The 14,921-nt window shown below is 42.4% G+C and overlaps 1 protein-coding gene across 1 annotated transcript in view; it reads left to right on the forward strand.

Annotated features, from left to right (window-relative positions):
- Positions 1-14,921, forward strand: part of FAM120A (family with sequence similarity 120 member A) — a gene marked incomplete at its 5' end in the record, with an annotated part of 110,809 nt that overhangs the window by 65,152 nt on the left and 30,736 nt on the right. The window contains 3 exons of the mRNA XM_081103522.1: positions 1,181-1,408; positions 3,922-4,096; positions 14,020-14,272. Coding sequence (XP_080959648.1) covers positions 1,181-1,408; positions 3,922-4,096; positions 14,020-14,272 — 656 coding nt within the window. The remainder of the gene's footprint in view (positions 1-1,180; positions 1,409-3,921; positions 4,097-14,019; positions 14,273-14,921) is intronic.

A 14,921-nucleotide genomic window follows, 5' to 3' on the forward strand; every position in this document is an offset into this window, starting at 1 on the left:
GAAAAGGCTTGTTTACATACAAGGTGACAAAATATCAGAAATCCACTTAAAACTCAGAAATACTGTCACCGTGGAATGATTGTCCTATAAATAAGCTTCATGGATGCTTCTTGTTTATAAGCACCTTCAAGTGTGTCTGCATCCTGTGAAACGGGGCCTGTGGGAGACACTCGGAGGTTTCCAGGCATTGCTCTTCTTACGACTAAGCGTGGCGCTTTGTGTTTTAAGGGGTAAAATTCAGCACTTAATTACATACCATTGTAAAGAATGCATTATTTTTTTTTCATAACAGAAAAATATATATCTAGGGTGACATAGAATCAAACAATAAGCAGTATTATTTCCAACATTTATTGTGAGAAAGAAAAAATAATTTATTGTACAAATAATAATTGCTCTTGATAAATAATTCAGACTTTGCCAAAGTTTATAAAGAAAACTAAGAGCCCGCTCTGCCTTCCCTTCCCTTGGTCCCACTGCCTTGCGATGCTCTACGCTCATTTATTTATACACATTCCTTATTTTGGCAGGTGATTTTTACAGTCTGGGGAGTTTTCAACTAATAATATACCAGGCACAGATTTCTGTGTCAGTATATATAGATAGACTCACCCATTTTAGTGGAATTAGCTTGTTTTTTGCTTTAATTTTTCATAAACACCTTCCTGTGTGTAATGAATTTGGGGCTTTATAATGATCAAACCATTTGGGCTTTTGATTATTCTTTAGATACCAGCTGTGGTGGTGAAGAACACAGCTGAGTCAGGCCTAGATTTGAGTCCTAGTTCCACAAGTTACTGGTCACATAGCCATGGGTAAATGACATGCTCTCTCTGAGCATTAGTTTCCTCATCTGTAGAGAGGACCATGCCTACTTGGTGTTAGGCAGAGTCTGCAAGGAAAGTGTAAACAGAAATTCGCCACATGGGTTAGCAAGCCCAGAAAGCTACTGTCTCCCCACAGGGCACTCAAGGGAAAAGCTATGGTGCCCCCGCCACCTCCAAACACAGGCAGGTGGGCATCCACTCACCTCTCCCTCTGTCCACACAGGGGTGGGTCAGTGCTCCCTCGTCTTCCGGTGGTGAAGGTGTTAATTGTGTCTCTAGACAGGACTCTGTGTCACAGGTGGACAGACAGCATGGCATGACCCTGTTTTCCTCTTTCACCCATTGCTCTGTAGGTAGAAGGTTCGTCCACTGCCTCTTCAGGCAGCCAGCTTGCTGAAGGAAAGGGAAGCCAGATTGGCACTGTCCAGCCAATTCCATGCCTCCTCTCCATGCCCACCAGGAACCACATGGACATCACCACCCCACCTCTGCCCCCTGTTGCACCCGAGGTGCTGAGAGTAGCCGAGCACCGTCACAAGAAGGGGCTGATGTACCCGTACATCTTCCACGTCCTGACAAAGGTATGTGCAGTGGTCACTCCTGGGGTATGGCTGCTTGCTTAGGAACTGTTTTTCTATCTTATAAATTTTTTGAAACAGAATTCATTTTCTCCTTTCTAAACTTTTGAGTAAAAATAACAAAAATGTATACTTATAAATACAATAAAAAAAACTTAGGAAAAGTCTCATTTTCTCCTTCAATGTAGTATAAAATATTTCTTAAACTTCTAATTAATGACACATCACATTATTTTCTGACTTGTAATTTTATTCTCTATTTCTAATTTCAAAATTTCTTACACTGCATTTGTGCCGTAATGTCAGGTTTAATTCCATTGTCGAATATGGTTATCAGCCCCAGAAATGCCCCCTTGTGTGGGTGGCTGAGAAGACTTTGTGTATTTTGACTTGTTCTTCCATCTCATTGAGTATGATTTTTAAAGCACTTCTAGCAAAAAATGGAATACAGGGGTTGTAACATAATTGTAGTAAGAAAATGCAATTTATCTTTTTACATAGTGTAATAATTTCATGTTGTTAGTCTTATTAAATGCATGCTTAAATAGTTATTCAGTGTGGCATTAATTGGTTTTGATTCTTGGTGTCTTGAATGGATCTATGTGTATTTAAATTTCTTCAGTGATTTGTAGTCTTTATCTTGGTACTTATTATCACAGACTCATAGTTTAACAAGTTATCTTGGTGACCAGACTTCTCATGCAGAATTGGTTTATTACTATATGTGTTTTTAATGTTTTCATCAGCATCTGTACCACCGTGTATAATCAGACTTTTTTCTTTCTATTTTCTGCAATCCACCTGTGGTTTGTAAAAGGGAGGCAGCAAATGCAAAAGTTACTCCTGTTTCCAGCACCCCCAGCTGGGCTTCGATTGTTAACTAATTCAACATTGCTTACGTTTATAAACCGAAGACTATTTAGAACAGTACTATTTACTCAACTCTTTTAATTTATTTTTAAATTGTAATTGCCTCCAAATCTCAGCTATTATTTGATATGGGTATCCGTGTATTAAGTATCACTTTTGAAATTGTGATTGTAAAGTAAACATTTTATTTTTCAGGTTCAACATAAATTGTAAGGGTAAGTGAAAAGTTACTGTTGATGGAAAAGCATTTTGCTAAGTTAAAGGGACCAAGGTTTTCAGAAGATTGTGCCCTTTCCCCTGGTGTTGTTTGGGATATAAAGTCCCTGGGCCTGCTGGGTGTGCCCTGCCATGCTGGTGGGTATGGCTGGGTGATCTGTTAGATCAGTATGAGTGCTGCAAACTGCTCATCTTCATTACTCACTGATTTCAAGGGCAAATTTTGATAAAAATGATTGTGGTTAAGAAAAGTAAACTTGACTGTCTTTTCTGATTTTAAAATGTCACCTAAAATTTTTCAGTGTATTAGGGAACAGTTTAGACTGGAAGGCCTGCTGCTTTCCGTGAGCTCACACCTCTGTTACCAAGTTGTCTACGCGGAGGCAGTCTCACTGCGATGAAGCTTTGTAGGAATGTAGAGTTTCAAAACCTCATTGTATTGAGGGAATTGGTACTCCCTAGGTGAGAGTGCTCGCCATGCTAGCATATAAAGGTTCTGAGGGTCAGGAGAAAGACCAATTCTGAAGTTAAATGTGTGTGAAAGAAGCAGGAACTGTTATGAAATTATTATTAAAAGAGACATATGAATAAATTTAGTAGACATTGAAGATCATAAACATATTTTTCTGTTATAAATATATGTAAATAAAATTCCTTGCAAAATCTCTTGATGTACCTCAATGCCATAAAATATCCAGGCTGGACCACAGAGTTTTTGCTTATGCTCACAGTAGTCATTTGTCTCCTGGAGGCATGGTCCTGCACCACGGTGAAAGCCTGCCCCGCTGGCCTGGGACCGTGAACAGAATGGGCGCCCTTCCTGTTCTGTCCCAGCAGCCGTCATGCCCACTCACCCAGTGAGATGTGTCTTTCAAGCACTGGCTGCACCAGGGTGGAGGCCTGCTACATGCCGAAAACTTTACAAATAAACAGCAGCACAGAGAGTTCTGTGTGGTAATTTTTTATGGAAGAAATTGGTAAAGAAAAATTGACCATTTTATATTCAGGATACTAGTTTCTTGGATTTCATGTAGGTCATTAAAAATTATGAATTCCATTACATATGACCATCCTGACTCTCATAAAATTTGCAAGTTCTCAGCATTTTCTATCCTATTTGCCATCTGATGTTTTCTGTCTAGATTGTTTCAAAGACTTTGGGATCAGTCATGTGGTTTTCTTTTGTTGTTGGTTCCAGATTGAAAATAAAACCGTGTAGATTTTATTTTGACTCTTTGAGCATATGTTTTGGCTACAACCTACTAAATGAACTCTCCCTAAAATTCTTGATGTAGACAAGTTGTGAAATAACTGATTTGGAATAGAATTGCAATGTCATTAACTGGAGATAATACAGTATATTTCTTTGAGTTTATTGTAAATTCAACATGAAAAATGTGCAATATTATTCTGCTTTCTTCCATGCAAAGGGTGAAATCAAAATTGCTGTTTCTATTGAAGATGAAGCCAGCAAAGACCTGCCTCCCGCCGCCCTGCTCTATAGGCCAGTTCGTCAGTATGTTTACGGAGTCCTGTTTAGCTTGGCAGAAAGCAGAAAGAAAACTGAGAGACTTGCTTTTAGAAAGAACAGACTTCCACCAGAATGTATGTACTGGAAAATCCATTGTTTGTTTTCCTCGGTTCCTCATAATCTCATGTGCATTTTCTAAAGCCTTAGAAGGATCATGACTGAGATCACCCTGAGTGCCCCCACGCAGCAAAGGTGGGCTTCATTTGGGCTCTTAGGAAAGGAGGACAACCACGAGCTTTTTCTCTCAGTAACATCTCAGTAATAGTGGTTATTTGGTAAAATGCTAAAACTGTAGGTTATGCCTTAAACTGATGTGCAAATGGCCCTGACAATCACTGTCCTGCTGTGGTTAGCATGTCTCAAGCGTGGTGACGGCAGTGTCTGCTCTGCAGAGGTCAGTGTTCCTGAGAGGTCCCACCAGCTGTGCGCTCACCACTTTGTGTGGTTGGTGTGTTGCTGCACGTAGCCCCGATGCCAAAGGGCACATGTGTGTGATGGTTTCCCTCAGATCCCAGCTGATCCACTCTGGGGTGGAGGGAGAAGTACAAAGACAAAAAGTATTATTTCAAACATTGGCAAACATTGAGGTCAAAGTGGTTTCCATCTTCTAGTAAAAGTGCCTTTTTGTTCTAGGTAATATTATCTACTAATAGCAAATATAAAAGTCATTGTATATTTAGTAGGCAATATAGAAAAGTTTTCCAAAATTTATAGTCTGAAATAAGAATATTATGAACTGTGAAGTTGTAGACTACAGTCTTGTCCACCTACTAAGGAGAAGTAGTGACAGATCACCTGCATGGGGCCAGGTCAGTGCAGACCTGGGGGATGGGTGTAGCTGACTCCCTCAGGGACGGGTGTACGAGTGGGGCTTACCTTTGGAATTTAACCACAGAGATTCTAGCAATGCTGAAAACTCAGGTCCATAGATTCTTAACTTGTCCTTGTTACTATGACAAAGTTAGGATTTCTGTAAGCCTTTAAAATGAAGCATCTGGCTGTCACTACCCCTGCTTGAGGACAGCTGTGCTGAGAGTGGTGCTGGGCTGTTTGTGCGACTGTAGCTGGAAAAGGTGGTGCAGACCCCAAAGGGCCGCCTCTAGCTGCCTTGGTCAGGGCCAGTTTGTCAGCGGGCACTCTTTGTAGAGCCCAGTATGCTCCTGATGTCCATTTCTCACCTTGTACATACTCTCACCTTTTCCTTGCATCATGATTCATATGCTCAGAAAAGAAGGGCCTTTCTTCCTTTGCACAGGGTGGTTCAGTTTTCCGTGCTGGCCTACCCAGGCCACCTGGCTCTGCTGTGAAACCCTTCCCTCCCCCTTTGGTTCTTTGCTGGGCCTAGAATGCATGTGCTATACAGAACCATGCAGGACTTCCTGCCATGTCCTCAGCACTGTATCACCATTTTGGTTTTTAAGGTGAAAGGCTATTCTTATTTTTATTTGTGTGTTCCAGGAACACAGTTCTTTATACAGCAGAATTCTCAGCCGTTTTCAGTGATCTCAACCAGGGGTCCCTCAGGTGAATTCCAGGGCAGCTCCCCTTTGCAGTGTTCACAGCAGCCTGAATGTGGGTGGTGTGCTCCGTTCACACCCTCAGCAGTGGGCAGTGCGAGTCCTTCGCATCTGCTTTGTCCTTGCCCTCCAGTTCAGGAAATTCTGTGTCGCAGTGAGCTGCAGGTACTCTCAGGAAATGAGTCTTAATCTCTTCTGCCGTGCTGCAGGTCTGCAGTTTAAAAATACTGGAATGCACAGCTAGCTACATGCAGCATGCTCCCTCCCTCCTCGTCAGTTCTTTTGTACCTGGTGTTGCAGGTGTCCTGCTGGCCTGGGAGAGGCTGTCTTGTTAGCAGACAGTAGGGGAAGCAAAGGGCAGGGGTAGGTATTCACTAATGGACTGGCATCCTCTGAGCATAAGCAAAAGAGAGGCAGTTTGTAGTGAAGGGCTGAGTGTGTAGACCACACCGCAGGGCCCAGCACTATCTCACAGAGAAATGCCAGGGTCAGCTTGCCGGCAGCAGGCCAGCTCTCTAGCTGGGGCAGGAGGGCCTTGGAATGGAGTGATCAGAGAAGAAGGGAGATGGGTGATACGCTTGGGAAGACTCAGATGGGCTCTGTGAGACTCGAGATCGAGTGGGAGAGGCACCAGGGGATGCAAAGGAAAGGAAGAGGCAGGCACGCCAGCATTCCTCTTCAGACATGGCTGAGATGAGTGGAAGAGGCCTTAGCTTCAGAGACAACTCAGTAGGCATCTCTCTTTCCTTTCCTTCTCGGTACCACTCCCCACCCCACTCCTCTGATTTGTTTTTAAGTGCAGGATATAGAGCCGTTTGTTATTGTTGTGTTACTTTTGGCCAATGGGAAGTACTGAGTGGGGAAAGAAGATGAATTTAGCAAAGAGAATAGAAGGAGGAGTGATGTTAGGGTTAGTTGGGAAGAGGAGTGGGGTACTCGGGCTACCTTTCTTGAAGGCAAGAACTGGACTGAAATATGTCTGGTTTGGTTTGGGAAAGGGAGCCAGCTGTTACAAGGAAAAGGGCCTGGACTTAGGGGTGACACTGGAATGGGGTGTTCCTCTATCACAGAAGGGCCAAGGCACCGAATGGCCAAGTGTAGTTCAAATTTAATACTTCTTAAATGGCACGTTGGATATATGTTTGTTAATGCTGTGTGTCCCTCTCCTTGGGGAGTGTCCAGCAGCAGTAAAAAAGTGAATGAGTAACTGATGCAAATACAGGGCTTGTTGGAATGGAGACCCAGAGTGTAAGGTATTGAGAGCGATGCTCGTGTGGACGGTGCATAGTCACTAAGGGTCTGGCAAAGGTCAGCTGAACACAGTGCAGTTTTTTCTGCTCAGGTGACTTAGGAACGTGGGTTTTGACTTTTCTGTGGGCAAGGAGGAGCCACTGAAGTTTGGGAAAGAGTGATATTTCTTTTTAGAAAGATGGGTTGGATAGGGACTGTGGCAGAGAGAAAACCTTGAAATGGGAAAGAAAGGCTGGTTTTGATGCCCCCTCTCTAGACAAAGCTGAATTAGCCTCTGGAAATTGAATGTTATCTAGAGAAATGTATTATTAAAGTGCTTTTACAAATAAAAGTTTACCTCTGGAAAGATGTGTAAATTTGACCTGTGAATTTGCAAGTTGAGAGACCTTTTAGCTTATAAGTTTGGTGAGTGAAACATTCACAAGTGGCTTTAGAATCGTGGTCTTTTGGTGGAGCTAATAACATTGAACTTCTTTCATGCATTCGTTATGTTAATAAGGGGAAAACAGCCTGCAGAAAAGGCTTATGTATAGCAATACACATCCACCAGTCTCATAACTAGAACGTCACGTCTCCATGTGGTTGAATTTTGTCCGTGGAATCTTCTGTGCACTCTGCAACTCTCTGTCCTCTTTAGCAGTGTTAAGATTGCCTCCTAGGACTCTTCATTAGGTTCCAGCTGGCTCTAAACACTGATTCTGATGATGCCACAGCGTTAGGTGCCCATGCCTGGAACAGCTAAGTGACTGCACATTTTATGTTCTTAAGGAGAAAATGCTGTAAGTTTCTTGGCACTCTGGATGAGAGGGGAAAATGACAGTGTCTGGTCATGCTGAAAGAGGTTGACCTTGAACAGTTTCTGGGGAGTTCTTGGTTGACAAGATTTCAAAGATGAGTCTGTTAAAGTCTTGTTTTACCTGCGATCATTCTTAGGTGAAATGAAGTCATTGAGACTTTGCAGAAGATTCATAAACCATGTAAAAGTGCACCATGGGGTCTTGGGACAGATATGCTCCTCAAATACCTGCTGGCTTTGCCGTCCACTTTGGTGTCTGGTAGCCAAAACCATGCTATGTGGGTTCCAGTGAATCTTCCTACTCACGTGGGGGATGCAGCCATTTTTGAAAATGAGGGCTTTGATCTAATACAGCTCAGAACGCTGTTCATGCAGGTGCATGTTGCTGTGTGGCCACTCTGACAGGCGTTTCCATGGAGGGTTGTCATCAGAAAGAATTCGTTAAAGGGCGTATTGAGTCTGAAGGGTTGTTTAAAAATATTTAACTCTTACTAAATTTAAGACATATGTCCTTATGATTAATTGATCATAATCTATAATGAATTTTTGTGTGATTTATCAATGTTTCACTTTAAAAGTCATTATATGGCTAACGTAGTTTATGTACAATCAGATCCTTAGAAAATTATAGCCTTTGAAAATCGTATTGTATTACATGCTGGCAGATTATTTTCTATTGCTCTCTGTCCATCCCTAGTCTCTAATATTGATTTCAAGGAATACTTCAGAATATGTGTTTGTAATGGCAGTATGCTACCGAAGTCACTTTTGTGGAATTCCATGTGGGGCCAGCAAAAGACTCTTGACCCCACACAAGCAGATTTGCCCACATGTGCTGGGTGGTGGCAGTGACAGCTGGAGGTGGCAGCTGTATGGTGGCAGTGGAGGATTTGGGACCAGGAAGCTGCTTCTAGAGCTGCTAGAATAAAGGCTGTCTGGAGACAGGTATAGTCTCAGCCAGCCCTGGCCTACAGGCCTTTTGTATGTGAAATCAGGTAAGGGAGCTGCTTCTAAGACATGCTCCTGCCCTGGAGGCAGCTCTGGCCTTTGCTGCCCTGTGGCTCTTTTTCCTAGGGGCACTACTCAGCCTCTGGGCTCGGGTTCCCAGCATGCTCCCCAAGGGTGAATGGAAGGGACCAGAAGAAAGGGCTCAGGCGCTAAAAAGATGGTAGGACAGCTCGGCAGGTGTTGCTCAGTGGTTGAGCATCCACTCATGAAACGAGGTCACTGGTTTGATTCCGGTCAGGGCACATACCCGGGTTGCTGGCTTAATTCCCAGTATAGGGGGTGTGCAGGAGGCAGCCAGTGGATGATTCTCTCTCATCGCTGATTTTCTATTCCCTCTCCCTTCCGCTCTCTCTAAAAAATCAATTAAAACATTAAATAAATAAAAAGACAGCAGGACAATGAGTTTCCTCAGCTATCGTAGAAGAATTAAAAATCAGGAAATAAAGCTCAGGGAGTTGCACGTTTTAAAATTATTGTCCTCTTTATAAAACTGACCTTTTTGTTTGTAATAAGTCTCCCCAGTACCTCAAAATTAAGTAAGTAAAAGAAACAGACTTGTAGACAGTAGGTGGACATAAATTATAAACATGAGGTGAATTTATATTAATAGGAAGCAAGTTAAAATATGAGTACTATTCTTATAAAGGATTTCTCCATATTTATTCTTTACTTTTTAAACTATCAAGAAAAGCCAAAGAGAACATTGGTTTTTCATTTTTTTTGCTTTGGAAATTTTGTGTCAAATAATTGAGACTGCTGTTAAAAATAATTAAATTTGTCCAGTGTGGATTGTATTAGAAACAGTACTTCAAATGACCACTATTAGTGTACTTTTTAAAATATATATGAAGATTGCTTATATCTGTTCATCTGAATTTCTTTATTCCACAAAGCTTTCTAGAATTAGCATTAGCGAACTGCCTCTTCATCTCAGAACTTTGAACAGCCGCGCTCCAGAGACATAGGAAGGCGGCCTGGCTCAGAGGGCACTCTTGGATTAATATTTACGTCAGAGGCCCTTGAACTTGAGTTAATATACTAGGAATGATATTACTAGGGAAAGGAAAGACTAGAATAGCATTTACTATGTGTCTCAAATACCATGTTTGTCCCTGTACCCGGTGGTCTACTGTACATGTATATTTTTATGGACCGAGGGCAGCCCTTAGCTTCAGACATAGAAAACTTGAAGGGAAAAAATCAGTCTTTTACCCCTGAGAGTCATGGAGGTGTGTGCACAGACGTGTTGTCAGCATAAGGAGATGTAGAGCCATCTGGGCCTCCACCTGTGTACCAACTGCGGAAGTTAACCGGCACTTTTCCCAGTAGGAGGAAAGGAGCTGAGCTGTCATTGAACCGATGTTTTTGTTTCTGCCCTGATATGAAGAAACTGGAGTTTGTTTTTTATTTCTTTGTGTGGTGTGGCTTTTTTTACCATAACCCCAGGAAAGCTCAGCAAGTAAAAGATTCCACCCCAAATACACAAAGCATGCACAGACACGCCCATGTGTGCACACATGCACACACAGACACAGACCAAAGATCCAGGTGGTCGCAGTCTTGGAAGTCCTCTGTCCCCTCCTTTTTCTCTCACCTGTAACCACTTTGTGTACAGGCCAAACTGTCACTCCTTAGCCCCCAGCCGGCACTGGTCTTGGTCACAGTGTCCTGGCACTGAGTTTAGAGACGTACTTCGTTATGTTACCCTATAGGCAGCTCCTACAAGTCAGCTGGAATTTGCTTACAAAATGGAACATGTTCGTTATTTCTGGTCTGGAACGGATTTCAAAATCAGCATCATAACAGATTTTCCAAGGTAGAGAGGATGACTAATGTCTGGAGGTAAACATTTACTAAGAGGTGAAGTATAACAGTGTGTTATCTACTGAAATTTTATTTGCAAGAGGTACTTTCCATAATGAAAGTACATTATAAATTTAGCTTCTGGTGGCAAGAAGACAAGTTGTTTCGAATGTAAAAATTCGATTTAGTGTAAGGTAAGGAAGATGATCTAACCTTGTTTTTTACCTTGCAATTGTCAGCTTTTCTGTCAGTAGTGAAGACAAGATGAAGTTTTGTTTACGATGACATAAGATTTTTCATGGCCAGCAGCTGGATCAGCCAACTGTTCTGCTTTAACAAGGCAGCATGAACCTGTCTTTCTAAAGTGTCGCCATCACACCGCAGTGCTCTTGGCTAAGGCCCAGAATGTGCTCAGGGTGTTCTTGAAATCCATTGCCCAGTTCCATCCAGAGAATCCCTGCATACCCAGTGGTTTTGTAGAAATGATAAGAGCCCAGATGACTTGTTAGCTGACCCCTTTGCATCTGCTTGTTTCTGTGAGCTGCCCTCCCTCCTGAACAGCAGTGCCTCAGGAAGAGGCCGGGAGCCGGAGGGGAGGAGGTGCTGTGTGTGCCAGCCACCCTGTGTTGGCATCTTAGAAAGCAGGGGCCGCCACATGTCAACCCCAAAATGGATGTTCCTTGGAATTCATTAATCTATAAAATACCAATCTTCAGTTAGTTAATCTAATATACTGAGCCAGTTATTACCACATAACAAGGATATAAGGTGCCCTTGTGTTTCTTCTTTGGGGTCTTGTTGCAGAGTGACTCATTGGCCCTTTTGTCATTCCTGGTTCCAGGATTGAGGGTGGGGTGACAGGGAAGTTGGTGCCCCAACCCTGGGTGCCTCACCCGCGTTTTGGCCCTGTCCGGTAATTGGCCAAAGGTTCCCCAGCTATTAAGTGGTGGTATACACTTAATAAAGATCTCTAAATGTTGAGTTGTTTAAAAACAGATACACACATGTTAAAAATAAAGCAAGCCAGGAACAGCTTTGCTTTGGAACAAAGCTTTGTGTTATTGCACATTTATTTTGTCTGATAAAGACATGTATTTCCGAAATTAGATTTGAGCCATTCTTGTCATGAATAGTGCAGCTAGGCAACAAAAATGCATAGAAGGATGAGAGGACATTAATTCATCTGATACCGTCTTCACAGCTGCAGTCTCCCCCGCCCCATCCTGTGCTCCTGGCAGGCACTGACTGCATGTCCCCGCGAGGATTGGTCAGGCCTTTCACAAGCATCAGCCACGGTCCTGGGTGCTAGTGTGTAGAGAGGCTCACCGTTAGCCACTGCGAGGGGTGTGGGATCTGAGCACACAGCTTCATGCCAGAGAAACGCAGGCAAACTTCAGTCCTTCAGAGCTAGTGTGGACAGCTGTCCAGGGCAACTTCAGAGAAGCCTCAAGGGGAACAGCCACTTGTAAGAGGCATCTCCAACCTCCACTTACCTTTGATGTGGGACTTGGAACATAAAGTAGGTAGAGGTGTAAGCATTCTGAATGTAAGAATGAAAATCCTCCACCAAAAATTCACTTCTAGAATGAAAACAACATAAAATAATAAAATGATGCTAAAAAATTAATAGAGACGAGCAAAGCTGACGAAAGGGAAAGAAGTGAATGAATGAAGATAGGTTTAATATGGATGCCTCTTGAGAAACTCAAAGGAGACTTCTGGCACTATATTCCGAGGTTCTTAAGATTTAGGAAATTCATGCTTTGCGTGCGTATGTGTTTTGGGAGAGGAGTGAGAGAGCCAACTTAACTAGTTGTACAACCATAGATACAATCTAATCAATTCCTTTAAATAAATTTTTGCCACCAAAATGAAGGTATTAGAAAAAAAATAGATTTGTGCATTTTATTCTTTTTTGGCATGAAAATGAATTTTGTGGTGTAACCTAATAGAAACTGGTGAAGGGCTTATTTTGTAGGACCACATTCTGCTTGTGGGATATTGCAGGACTGCGGGGAAGGGGTGGCTAGATTGTGAGTCCGAGGACAGGGTCTGTTGGATGCTGGGAGCTTACTGGGTCTGTGTCTGGAACCTAAAAATATTGATGAACACAAAAATGCATATACTTTAATACATGTGTATCCCTGTTTTGACTTGATAGACTTTAAAATAAGCATTTTAAGTTTTAACATTTAAACATGAATATATTAAAATGTAAATGAATGGGACAAAACAGTAACTCTTTTGTAAGAGGAAAATTTTCTGGAACTACCTTGACTTGCACCTCTGTTCAGGGTGTGGCCCAGCACTTCTCTGCAGCATGGCCTCCACACGGCTGCCTGGGGCGAATGTGCTCAGCTTGCTTTCCCCGTGCTCACTCAGTGCGTGTGTCCAAGTACCAGACTCCTGGTGCTCTTCCTGACCTCTGACAAGATTCTTTCTCGCCTTACTCTGTTTAGACTTGGGATGGAGCTAGAGATGACCGTTAATTATTTAACTTTATCAGGATTTGGATTTCTTGGTCTCTCAGCTGCTGCAAGCATTACTTTAGGGAAACTGAGCCACGGTGGGGTACTGTTACTTGGAAAGAATTGAGGTGTGAAAGATCTCATTAGATAGAATCATAGTGCCATCCTGGCTTCCATGTTGGCCGCTGGCAGCTCACTGGGCTCTGCTTTAATTCTGATACTTAATGTTCCTTACAAAATGCACACCCAAACTTTACCATTGATTGTTAAGTCGTAACACATTGCTCTGCAGTAGGCCTTGTCTTCATTGTATTCCCGCCATAGTTTTCCTTTCCTTTACTTGGAAATTATGTGGAAGAATGTACATATTTGTGTGTTTTAAGAATTAACGACATTAATAGTGGTAAAACAACTGTGGATAAAAGTCATTGTTTTGTGTTATATCAACTTAGAACGTCTTGCTTTTTTTGGAGTGAAAATGGAGCATTTTACACTTTGTCTTTAGTCTTGCTGAATAGAATTACTGCATACTGGTGTCACCTTGGATTTCTTAACATGAACTATTGCTTCTGCTTGCAGCCTTACTGGGCTTTCAGGGTCTCACTGCATGGTAGTTTGCTCTTGCTAATCCTTTAACATTTTGTTATCTTTGTTAAAGTAAGAGGTCCTTAAGTAAAGTGGCTACCAAATGAAATTCTTTCTCAAATCTAATTAGTAGAAGTATTTATCTATGTAGAAAAAGATTAGCTATCTAACTTGGATTTTCCGTGGACTTCCATGATAATTACATTCTTCTGTGAATTATGCCAGTTGTTATTAATAAAACTATTAATGGATTTTTATATTAAAACAAATTTCGACTAACATTTTTAATTTACATATATTATAGTTATATGGGGAAATCAAGTCATGATTTGATTGAGAAGAAGTTTATTGGTGGCTTCACTGAAAATGTAAATGAAGGATTAAAGTACATAGAGTAACAACAAATGTCTTAGACATGAGAACTGATGACTAGTGGCTTGCTAACTAGAGGATGCATTGTTACATGAGAGGTAACATCTTCAGGCTGTCACTACTAGAGCAGTTTACTTTTGTTAGGCTTAAAAGAGCTGAGACGGGGCATAAATGCTTCTCCTCTGATTTCCTTCTAGCGGTTTCACCAGTGATCATTAAGGAGTGGGCAGCTTACAAAGGGAAATCTCCGCAAACTCCAGAACTGGTGGAAGCTCTTGCCTTCAGGGAGTGGACCTGCCCCAACCTGAAGAGGCTCTGGCTGGGGAAGGCAGTGGAGGACAAGAACCGCAGGATGAGGGCCTTCCTGGCCTGCATGAGGTCAGACACTCCAGCCATGCTCAACCCAGCCAGCGTGCCCACTCATCTCACGGTGCTGTGCTGTGTCCTACGGTAAGTGTGGCACGGCTGCTGTGGCAGCTGCATGTCCTCCAGCAGGTGATTGTACAATGCCTCTCAGAGACCTGTGTATGAAGTAGAGGGGGAGAGGCGTGGATTTTATTCTAGGTGAACTGGGTTATCTATTGAAATTCATCCACATCTCATATTTACATATAACTACAGAAATATAGGCCATGTAAATGCAATGTGGATTTGAATTTATGTTGTACAGTGGGGCCTTGACTTACGAGTTAATTCATTCTGTGACAGAGCTCGTAACTCAAATTACTCGTATGTCAAATCAAAAAGTGAACGAGTGAGACACGTGATGCTGGGCTGATGTTGCAGCGTTCACTGTGACGTTCGCTGCGCCAACTAGTGGTGGGGTATCTGAAGCTGGCTCATAACCCGAATTTTAGCTCGCAACTCAAAGCAAAAAATTGGCTGAGAGACGGCTTGTATCTTGAAAAACTCGTTATTTGGGACACTCGTAAGTCAAGGCCCCACTGTATAATATGTTTACAGAATAGGTATATTTTCTAGTCGGTTTGGCTCAGTGGATAGAGTGTCTGCGATGGACTGAGGGGTCCTGGGTTCAATTCCAGTCAGAATAGGTATATTTGGTGAACATGTGCTTTATCCTATCTAATAAAAGAGTGAT

Source organism: Myotis nattereri (genome assembly GCF_964212035.1).
Source record: "Myotis nattereri genome assembly, chromosome: 12".
Classification (NCBI taxonomy): Eukaryota; Metazoa; Chordata; class Mammalia; order Chiroptera; family Vespertilionidae; genus Myotis; species Myotis nattereri.